Genomic DNA, 10,980 nt, shown 5'->3' on the forward strand with positions numbered 1-10,980 from the left:
TTCTCTGTTTTTGGGATGGTTTGGGGTGGCTTTTGGGGTTCAGGGGTGCTTTGGGGGTGGTTTGGGGTGTTTTTGGGGTGGTTTTGGGTGCTTTTTGGTTCAGGGGTGTTTTTGATGGGGTTTTGGGGGTTTTTTTTGGTTTTTTTTCTCTGTTTTTGGGGTGGTTTGGGGTGTTTTTTGGGTGGTTTTGGCTGTTTTTTGCTCCAGGGGTGTTTTTGGGGGGGGTTACATCAGCAGCCCCTTACTGGAGGCCGTGCTGGCGGTAACTGGGAGCACTGGGAGGGGTCCGTGTTTTGGGGAGGGTCCCTGTTTTGGGGAGGGGTCCCTGTTTTGGGGAGGGTCCCTGTTTTGGGGGGGGGTCTGTGTTTGGGGAGGGGTCCCTGTTTTGGGGAGGGGTCCCTGTTTGGGGAGGGGTCCCTGTTTTGGGGAGGGGTCCCTGTTTTGGGGAGGGGTCCCTGGGAGGGGTCCCTGTTTTGGGGAGGGGTCCCTGTTTTGGGGAGGGGTCCCTGTTTTGGGGAGGGGTCCCTGTTTTGGGGAGGGGTCTCTGGATTTTGGGGAGGGTCCCTGTTTGGGGAGGGGTCCCTGTTTTGGGGAGGGGTCCCTGTTTTGGGGAGGGGTCCCTGTTTTGGGGAGGGGTCCCTGTTTTGGGGAGGGGTCCCTGTTTTGGGGAGGGGTCAGTAATTAGGGGAGGGGTCCCTGTTTTGGGGAGGGGTCTCTGGATTTTGGGGAGGGGTCTCTGAGCCCGTCCCCCCCCAGAATTCGCTGCTGGGCTGTGAGTTCCTGCTGCAGAACGGGGCCAGCGTCAACCAGAGCGACGGGCGGGGGCAGGGCCCGCTGCACCTGGCCACCGAACTGGGACATACTGGGTGTGTACTGGGAGCACTGGGAATGGGCACTGGGACACACTGGGTGTGTACTGGGAGGGACTGGGAGGGACTGGGAGCACTGGGAGGGACTGGGACACACTGGGTGTGTACTGGGAGGGACTGGGATGGACTGGGAGGGACTGGGAGGCACTGGGAGGGACTGGGAGGCACTGGGAGGGACTGGGAGGGACTGGGAGCACTGGGAGCAGTGGGATAGACTGGGAGGGACTGGGAGGGACTGGGAGCACTGGGTGTGTGCTGGGATGGACTGGGAGCACTGGGAGGGACTGGGAGCACTGGGAATGGGCACTGGGAGCACTGGGAGCACTGGGAGCACTGGGAATGGGCACTGGGAGGGACTGGGAGCACTGGGAGGGACTGGGAGGGACTGGGAGCACTGGGATGGACTGGGATGGACTGGGAGCACTGGGAGCACAGGGCCCGCTGCACCTGGCCACGGAACTGGGACACACTGGGTGTGTACTGGGACATACTGGGTGTGTACTGGGAGCACTGGGAATGGGACTGGGACATACTGGGTGTGTACTGGGAGCACTGGGATGGACTGGGATGGACTGGGAGCACTGGGAATGGGCACTGGGAGCACTGGGAGCACTGGGAATGGGGACTGGGAGCACTGGGAGCACTGGGAGGGACTGGGAATGGGGACTGGGAGGGACTGGGAGCACTGGGTGTGTACTGGGAGCACTGGGAGCACTGGGAATGGGGACTGGGAGGGACTGGGAGCACTGGGATGATCTGGGATGGACTGGTAGCACTGGGAATAGGCACTGGGAGCACTGGGAGCACTGGGAGCACTGGGAATGGGGGCTGGGAGCACTGGGAGCACTGGGAATGGGCACTGGGAGCACTGGGAGCACTGGGAGCACTGGGAATAGGGACTGGGAGCACTGGGAGCACTGGGAATCAGGACTGGGAGCACTGGGAATGGGCACTGGGATGGACTGGGAGCACTGGGAGCACTGGGAATGGGGACTGGGAGCACTGGGAGCACTGGGATGGACTGGGAGGGACTGGGAATGGGGACTGGGAGCACTGGGAGCACTGGGAATGGGCACTGGGAGCACTGGGATGTACTGGGAGCACTGGGAGCACTGGGAGGGGCCTTCTCTCCCCCTATTTGGTGAATGGTGGCGCCGCTCACCCCTAACGCGGACGGGTGCGAAGCTAAGCAGGGTCTGCCCCGGTCGGGACCTGGATGGGTGACCTCAACCTCACTGCATCCCCTCGGATCCCCAAAATGTCCCCAAAATGTCCCCAAATGTCCCCAAAATGTCCCAAAATGTCCCAAAATGTCCCCAAAATGTCCCCAAAATGTCCCCAAATGTCCCCAAAATGTCCCCAAAATGTCCCCAAATGTCCCTGAAATGTCCCCCAAATGTCCCCAAATGTCCCCTCAGTGTCCCCAAAATGTCCCAAAATGTCCCCAAAATGTCCCCAAATGTCCCCAAATGTCCCCAAAATGTCCCAAAATGTCCCAAAATGTCCCCAAATGTCCCCAAAATGTCCCAAAATGTCCCCAAATGTCCCCAAAATGTTCCCAAATGTCCCCAAAATGTCCCAAAATGTCCCCAAAATGTCCCCAAATGTCCCCAAATGTCCCCAAAATGTTCCCAAAATGTCCCAAAATGTCCCCAAAATGTCCCCAAATGTCCCAAAATGTCCCCAAAATGTCCCCAAATGTCCCAAAATGTCCCCAAAATGTCCCTGAAATGTCCCCAAAATGTCCCCAAAATGTCCCCAAAATATCCCAAAATGTCCCCAAAATGTCCCCAAAATGTCCCCAAATGTCCCGAAAATGTCCCCTCAGTGTCCCCCTCCCCAAATTCCAGCCTGGCCTGCCTGTTCCTGAAGCGGGGGGCCGATGTCAACGCGGTGGACGCGGACGGGAGGGACCCGCTGACCATCGCCATGGACGCGGCCAACGCCGACATCGTCACCCTGTGAGACCCCCGGGGGGGGACCCCCAAATCTGACCCCAAATGTGACACCCCAAATGTGACACCCCAAATGTGACACCCCAAATGTGACCCCCCAAATCTGACCCCCCAAATCTGACCCCCCAAACCTGACCCCCAAATCTGAACCCTCAAACCTGACCCTCCAAATCTGACCCCCCAAATGTGACCCCCCAAACCTGCCCCCCAAACCTGACCCCCAAACCTGACCCCCCCAAATCTGACCCCCAAACCTGACCCCCAAATCTGACCCCCCAAACCTGACCCCCAAATGTGACCCCCAAACCTGACCCCCCAAATCTGACCCCCCAAATCTGACCCCCCAAATCTGACCCACAAATGTGACCCCCCCAAATCTGACCCCCAAATCTGACCCCCCAAATCTGACCCCCCAAATCTGACCCCTAAACCTGACCCCCAAACCTGACCCCCCAAACCTGACCCCCAAATCTGACCCCCCAAATGTGACACCCCAAATGTGACCCCCCAAATCTGACCCCCAAATCTGACCCCCCAAATCTGACCCCCAAACCTGACCCCCCCAAATCTGCCCCCCCCAAATCTGCCCCCCCAAATCTGACCCCCAAACCTGACCCCCCAAATGTGACCCCCCAAATGTGACCCCCAAATCTGCCCCCAAATCTGCCCCCCAAATCTGACCCCCAAATCTGACCCCCAAACCTGACCCCCAAACCTGACCCCCAAATCTGACCCCCAAATCTGACCCCCCAAATGTGACACCCCAAATGTGACCCCCAAACCTGACCCCCCCAAATCTGACCCCCAAATCTGACCCCCCAAATGTGACCCCCAAAACTGACCCCCCAAATGTGACCCACAAATCTGACCCCCAAATCTGACCCCCAAACCTGACCCCCAAATGTGACCCCCCAAATAACCTGACCCCCAAACCTGAACCCCAAATCTGCCCCCCCCAAATCTGACCCCCCAAATGTGACCCCCCAATCTGAGCCCCCAAATGTGACCCCCCAAATCTGACCCCCAAATCTGACCCACAAATGTGACCCCCCAAATGTGATCCCCAAATCTGACCCCCAAATCTGACCCCCCAAATGTGACCCCCAAATCTGACCCCCCAAATGTGACCCCCAAATGTGACACCCCCAAATCTGACCCCCAAATCTGACCCCAAATGTGACCCCCAAATGTGACCCCCCAAATCTGACCCCCCAAATCTCACCCCCAAATCTGACCCCCAAATAATCTGACCCCCAAATGTGACCCCCAAACCTGACCCCCCAAATGTGACCCCCCAAATCTGACCCCCCCCAAATCTGACCCCCAAATCTGACCCCCCAAATCTCACCCCCAAATCTGACCCCCAAATAATCTGACCCCCAAATGTGACCCCCAAACCTGACCCCCCAAATGTGACCCCCCAAATCTGACCCCCCCCAAATCTGCCCCCTAAATCTGACCCCCCAAATCTGACCCCCCAAACCTGACCCACAAATCTGACCCCCAAATCTGACCCCCCAAACCTGACCCCCAAATGTGACCCCCAAACCTGACCCCCCCAAACCTGACCCCCCAAATGTGACCCCCAAATGTGACCCCCCCAAATCTGACCCCCCAAATCTGACCCCCAAATGTGACACCCCAAACCTGACCCCCAAACGTGACCCCCAAACCTGACCCCCAAACCTGACCCCCCCCAAACCTGACCCCCAAACCTGACCCCCCCCAAACCTGACCCCCAAATGTGACCCCCCAAACCTGACCCCCAAATCTGACCCCAAATCTGACCCCCCAAACCTGACCCCCAAATCTGACCCCCAAACCTGACCCCCAAATCTGACCCCAAATCTGACCCCCCCAAATGTGACCCCCAAATGTGACCCACAAATGTGACCCACAAATAACCTGACCCCCAAATCTGACCCCCAAATCTGACCCCCAAATCTGACCCCCAAATCTGACCCACAAATGTGACCCCCAATGTGACCCCCCCAAACCTGACCCCCAAATCTGACCCCCAAATCTGACCCCCAAATCTGACCCCCAAATCTGACCCCCAAACCTGACCCCCCCAAACCTGACCCCCCCAAATGTGACCCCCCCCAAACCTGACCCCCCCAAACCTGACCCCCCCAAATGTGACCCCCCCAAATCTGACCCCCAAATCTGACCCCCCAAATCTGACCCCCCAAACCCCCCCAGGCTGCGACTGGCCAAGATGCGCGAGGTGGAGGCGGCCCAGGGACAGACCGGTGGGTTTGGGGGGGGGTCTGGGATTTTGGGGGGATCCCCGGATTTTGGGGTAGATCCCTGGATTTTAGGGAAAAACTCCTGGATTTTGGAGAAAACCCCTGGATTTTGGGATGAATCCCTGGATTTTGAGAGGTTCCCATGGGAATATTGGGGTGGAACCTCTGGATTTTGGGGCTAAACTCTGGATTTTGGGGTGATCTCTGGATTTGGGGTGGAATCCCTGGAATTTTGGGGCTGATCTCTGGATTTTGGGGTGGAATTTCTGGATTTTGAGAGGTTCCCATGGGAATCTTGGGGTGGAATCCCTGGATTTTGGGATGAATCTCTGGATTTTGGGGTGGAATCCCTGGATTTTGAGGGGGATCCCTGGATTTTGGGGCTGATCTCTGGATTTTGGGGGAATCCCAGGGTTTGGGGTGGAATTTCTGGATTTTGGGATGAATCCCTGGGTTTTGGAGAAAAGCCCTGGATTTTGAGGGGGATCCCTGGATTTTGAGAGGTTCCCATGGGAATTTTGGGGTGGAATCCCTGGATTTTGGGGCTGATCCCTGAATTTTGGGGGAATCCCTGGATTTGGGGTGGAATCCCTGGAATTTTGGGGCTGATCTCTGGATTTTGGGGGGAATCCCTGGATTTTGGGGGGAACCACTAGATTTAGAGAGGATTCCATGGGAATTTTGGGGTGGAATCCCTGGATTTTGGGGCTGATCTCTGGATTTTGGGGTGGAATTTCTGGATTTTGGGGGAATCCCTGGATTTTGGGGCTGATCTCTGGATTTTGGGGAAAACCCTGGATTTGGGGTGGAATCCCTGGAATTTGGGGTAGATCCCTGTATTTTAGGGAAATCTCCTGGATTTTGGAGAAAACCCCTGGATTTTGGGGTGGAATCTCTGGATTTTGGGAGGGATCCCTGGATTTTGGGGGAATCCCAGGATTTGTGGGGAATCCCAGGATTTTGGGGTAGATCCCTGGATTTTAGGAAAAACTCCTGGATTTTGGAGAAAACCCCTGGATTTTGAGATGAATCCCTGGATTTTGAGAGGTTCCCATGGGAATCTTGGGGTGGAATCTCTGGATTTTGGGGTAGATCTGTAGATTTTGGGGGAATCCCAGGATTTGGGGTGGAATCCCTGGATTTTGGGGCCAATCTCTGGATTTTGGGGGAATCTCAGGATTTTGGGGAAAACCCCTGGATTTTGGGGGGAACCACTAGATTTAAAGAGGATCCCATGGGAATCTTGGGGTGGAATCTCTGGATTTTGGGGTAGATCCCTGGATTTTAGGGAAAACTCCTGGATTTTGGAGAAAACCCCTGGATTTTGGGGAAAACCCCTGGATTTTGGGATGAATCCCTGGATTTTGGGAGGGATCCCTAGATTTTGGAGAAAACCCCTGGATTTTGGGGAAATCTCTGGATTTTGAGAGGTTCCCATGGGAATTTTGGGGTGGAATCCCTGGAATTTTGGGGCTGATCTCTGGATTTTGGGGAAAACCCCTGGGTTTTGGGGGGAATCCCTAGATTTTGGGGAAATCCCTGGATTTTGGGGGGAACCACTAGATTTAGAGAGGATTCCATGGGAATTTTGGGGTGGAATCCCTGGATTTTGGGGCTGATCTCTGGATTTTGGGGAAAACCCCTGGATTTTGGGGTAGATCCCTGGATTTTAGGGAAAATTCCAGGATTTTGGAGAAAACCCCTGGATTTTGAGGGGGATCCCTGGATTTTGGAGAAAACCCCTGGATTTTGGGGTGGAATTTCTGGATTTTAGGGAAAACTGGATTTTGGAGAAAACCCCTGCATTTTGGGGTGGAATTTCTGGATTTTGGGATGAATCCCTGGATTTTGAGGGGGATCCCTGGATTTTGAGAGGTTCCCATGGGAATATTGGGGTGGAATCCCTGGATTTTGGGGTAGATCCCTGGATTTTGGGGCTGATCTCTGGATTTTGGGATGAATCCCTGGATTTTGGGGGGAACCACTAGATTTAGAGAGGATCCCAGAGGAATATTGGGGTGGAATCTCTGGATTTTGGGGGAATCCCAGGATATTGGGGAAAACCCCTGGATTTTGGGGTGGAATCTCTGGATTTTGAGAGATTCCCATGGGAATATTGGGGTGGAATCTCTGGATTTTGGGATGAATCCCTGGATTTTAGGGAAAACTCCTAGATTTTGGAGAAAAACCCTGGATTTTGGGGTGGAATTTCTGGATTTTGCGGGGAATCCCTAAATTTTGGGGCTGATCTCTGGATTTTGGGGCTGATCTCTGGATTTTGGGGGAATCCCAGGATTTGGGGTGGAATTTCTGGATTTTGGAGGAATCCCTGCATTTTGGAGAAAACCCCTGGATTTTGGGGTGGAATCTCTGGATTTTGAGAGGTTCCCATGGGAATATTGGGGTGGAATCTCTGGATTTTGGGTCTGATCCCTGTATTTTGGGGCTGATCTCTGGATTTTGGGAGGGATCCCTGGATTTTTGGGGTGGAATCTCTGGATTTTGGGGTGGAATCCCTGGATTTTGGGGGAATCCCTAGATTTTGGAGAAAACCCTGGATTTTGAGAGATTCCCATGGGAATATTGGGGTGGAATCCCTGGATTTTGGGGCTGATCTCTGGATTTCGGGGAAAATCCCTGGATTTTGGGGGGAACCACTGGATTTTGAGAGGTTCCCATGGGAATATTGGGGTGGAATCCCTGGATTTTGGGGAAAATCCCTGGATTTTGGGGAAAACCCCTGGATTTTGGGGGAATCCCAGGATTTGGGGTGGAATCCCTGGATTTTGGGGTGGAATCTCTGGATTTTGGGAGGGATCCCTAGATTTTAGGGAAAACTCCTGGATTTTGAGGGGGAATCCCTGGATTTTGAGAGGTTCCCATGGGAATTTTGGGGTGGAATCCCTGGAATTTTGGGGCTGATCTCTGGATTTTGGGGTGGAATTTCTGGATTTTGGGGGAATCCCAGGATTTGGGGTGGAATCCCTGGAATTTTGGGGCTGATCTCTGGATTTTGAGGGGGATCCCTGGATTTTGAGAGGTTCCCATGGGAATATTGGGGTGGAATCCCTGGATTTTGGGGCTGATCTCTGGATTTTGGGGGGAATCCCTAGATTTTGGAGAAAACCCCTGGATTTTGGGATGAATCCCTGGATTTTGGGAGGAATCCCTGGATTTTGAGAGGTTCCCATGGGAATTTTGGGGTGGAATCCCTGGATTTTGGGGCTGATCTCTGGATTTTGGGGAAAACCCCTGGATTTTGGGGCTGATCTCTGGATTTTGAGAGATTCCCATGGGAATATTGGGGTGGAATCTCTGGATATTGGGGCTGATCTCTGGATTTTGGGGTGGAATTTCTGGATTTTGGGGGAATCCCAGGATTTGGGGTGGAATCTCTGGATTTTGGGGCTGATCTCTAAATTTTGGGGGAATCCCTGGATTTTGGGATGAATCCCTGGATTTTGGGGTAGATCCCTGGATTTTGGGGCTGATCTCTGGATTTTGGGGTGGAATCCCTGGATTTTGGGGTGGAATTTCTGGATTTTGGGATGAATCCCTGGATTTTGGGGGGAACCACTAGATTTAGAGAGGATCCCACGGGAGTCTTGGGGTGGAATCCCTGGATTTTGGGGCTGATCTCTGGATTTTCGGGAAAATCCCAGAATTTTGGGGTAGATCCCTGGATTTTAGGGAAAACTCCTGGATTTTGGAGAAAACCCCTGGATTTTGGGGTGGAATCTCTGGATTTTGGGGGGAATCCCTGGATTTTGGGGAAAACCTCTGAATTTTTGGGGGAACCACTAGATTTAGAGAGGATTCCACGGGAATCTTGGGGTGGAATCTCTGGATTTTGGGGGAATCCCAGGATTTGAGGTGGAATCCCTGGAATTTTGGGGCTGATCTCTGGATTTTGAGGGAATCCCTGGAATTTTGGGGCTGATCTCTGGATTTTGGAGAAAACCCCTGGATTTTGGGGTGGAATTTCTGGATTTTGGGAGGGATCCCTGGATTTTGGGGGGAATCCCAGGATTTGGGGTGGAATCTCTGGATTTTGGGGCTGATCTCTGGATTTTGGGGAAAATCCCTGGATTTCGGGGAAAATCCCAGGATTTTGGGGTGGAATCCCTGGACTTTGAGAGGTTCCCACGGGAATTTTGGGGTGGAATCTCTGGATTTTGGGTCTGATCTCTGGATTTTGGGGTGGAATCTCTGGATTTTGAGAGATTCCCATGGGAATTTTGGGGTGAAATCCCTGGATTTTGGGGCTGATCTCTGGATTTTGGGGGAATCCCTGGAATTTTGGGGCTGATCTCTGGATTTTGGGGAAAATCACTGGATTTTGGGGGAATTCCAGGGTTTGGGGTGGAATTTCTGTATTTTGGGATGAATCCCTGGATTTTGGAGAAAACCCCTGGATTTTGGAGAAAACCCCTGGATTTTGGGGTGAATCCCTGGATTTTGGGGAAAACCCCTGGATTTTGGGGGTAACCACTAGATTTAGAGAGGATCCCACGGGAATTTTAGGGTGGAATCTCTGGATTTGGGGGAATCCCAGGATTTGGGGTGGAATCTCTGGAATTTTGGGGCTGATCTCTGGATTTTGGGGGAATCCCAGGATTTGGGGTAGAATTTCTGGATTTTGGGGTGGAATCCCTGGATTTTGGGGCTGATCTCTGGATTTTGGGGGAACCCCTGGATTTTTGGGGCTGATCTCTGGATTTTGGGGGAACCCCTGGATTCGGGGAAAATCCCAGGATTTTGGGTCTGATCCCCGGAATTTCGGGTGTCCCCAGGTGACGACACGTACCTGGACATCTTCCGCGACATTTCCCTGATGGCCTCGGACCACCCCGAGAAACTCGCGCGGGCCCCGCCCCCCAAGCACTGCACGCTGTAGCCCCGCCCCTTTTGCATGGACACGCCTCTTTTGTAAAACCACGCCCCTTTTGTAAAGCCACGCCCCTTTTGTAAAGCCACGCCCCTTTTGTAAAGCCACGCCCCCTCCTCGGGCAGCAGCCAATGGAATAAAGGCTCGGTGGGACCAAAATTCTCTGGGGTGACCCGGAACTGACCCCGCCCCAAATCTGCCCCCAAAATTTGGGATCCCCAAAATTGAGGATCCCAAAATTGAGGACCCCAAAATTTGGGAATCCCAAAAATTGAGGATTCCAAAATTGGGGACACCAAAATTTGGGAATCCCAAAAATTGAGGATCCCAAAATTGAGGATTCTAAAATTGGGGACCCCAAAATTTGGGATCCCAAATGAGTGACCCAGAACTGACCCTGCCCCAAATCTTCCCCCAAATTTGGGGATCCCAAAACTGAGGACCCAAAATTGGGGATCCCAAATGAGTGACCTAGAACCGACCCCGCCCCAAATCCTCCCCTAAAACTGGGGACCCCAAAATTTGGGAATCCCAAAATTGAAAAAAATGGGTTCTAGGTCACCCAACCCATCCATTACCCCCATCCCACCCTTGGGTGCTCCCCAATGGGTTCTAGGTCACCCAACCCACCCATGACCACCCCCATCCCACCCTTGGGTGCTCCCCAATGGGTTCTAGGTTACACAACCCACCCATGACCACCCCCAGCCCACCCTTGGGTGCTCCCCAGTGGGTTCTAGGCCACCCAAACCTCCATTAACCACCCCCAGCCCACCCTTGGGTGCTCCCCAAGGGGTTCTAGGTCACCCAACCCACCCACGACCCCCCCCAGCCCACCCTTGGGTGCTCCCCAATGAGTTCTAGGTGACCCAACCCACCCATGACCCCTACCAAGTTGAGTTCTAGGTCACCAATCCATCTTTTACCACCCAGGCCACCCTTGGGTGCTCCCCAATGGGTTCTAGGTCACCCAACCCAACTGGAACCCCCACCAAGTTGAGTTACTGATCACCCAACCC

General features: G+C 53.8%; 1 protein-coding gene across 2 annotated transcripts in view; it reads left to right on the forward strand.

Moving 5' to 3' along the window:
* ACAP1 (ArfGAP with coiled-coil, ankyrin repeat and PH domains 1) overlaps nt 1-10,120 on the forward strand; it is a 34,190-nt gene extending 24,070 nt beyond the window's left edge. For both annotated transcript variants that reach the window (XM_072920619.1, XM_072920620.1), the window contains 4 exons: nt 757-866; nt 2,720-2,830; nt 5,027-5,076; nt 9,867-10,120. In XM_072920619.1, the coding sequence (XP_072776720.1) occupies nt 757-866; nt 2,720-2,830; nt 5,027-5,076; nt 9,867-9,970 (375 nt within the window). In that variant the 3' untranslated portion in view covers nt 9,971-10,120. The remainder of the gene's footprint in view (nt 1-756; nt 867-2,719; nt 2,831-5,026; nt 5,077-9,866) is intronic.
* The last annotated feature ends 860 nt before the right edge of the window (nt 10,121-10,980 follow it).

The sequence above is a fragment of the Taeniopygia guttata genome, chromosome 32, assembly GCF_048771995.1.
Source record: "Taeniopygia guttata chromosome 32, bTaeGut7.mat, whole genome shotgun sequence".
Taxonomy (NCBI): domain Eukaryota; kingdom Metazoa; phylum Chordata; class Aves; order Passeriformes; family Estrildidae; genus Taeniopygia; species Taeniopygia guttata.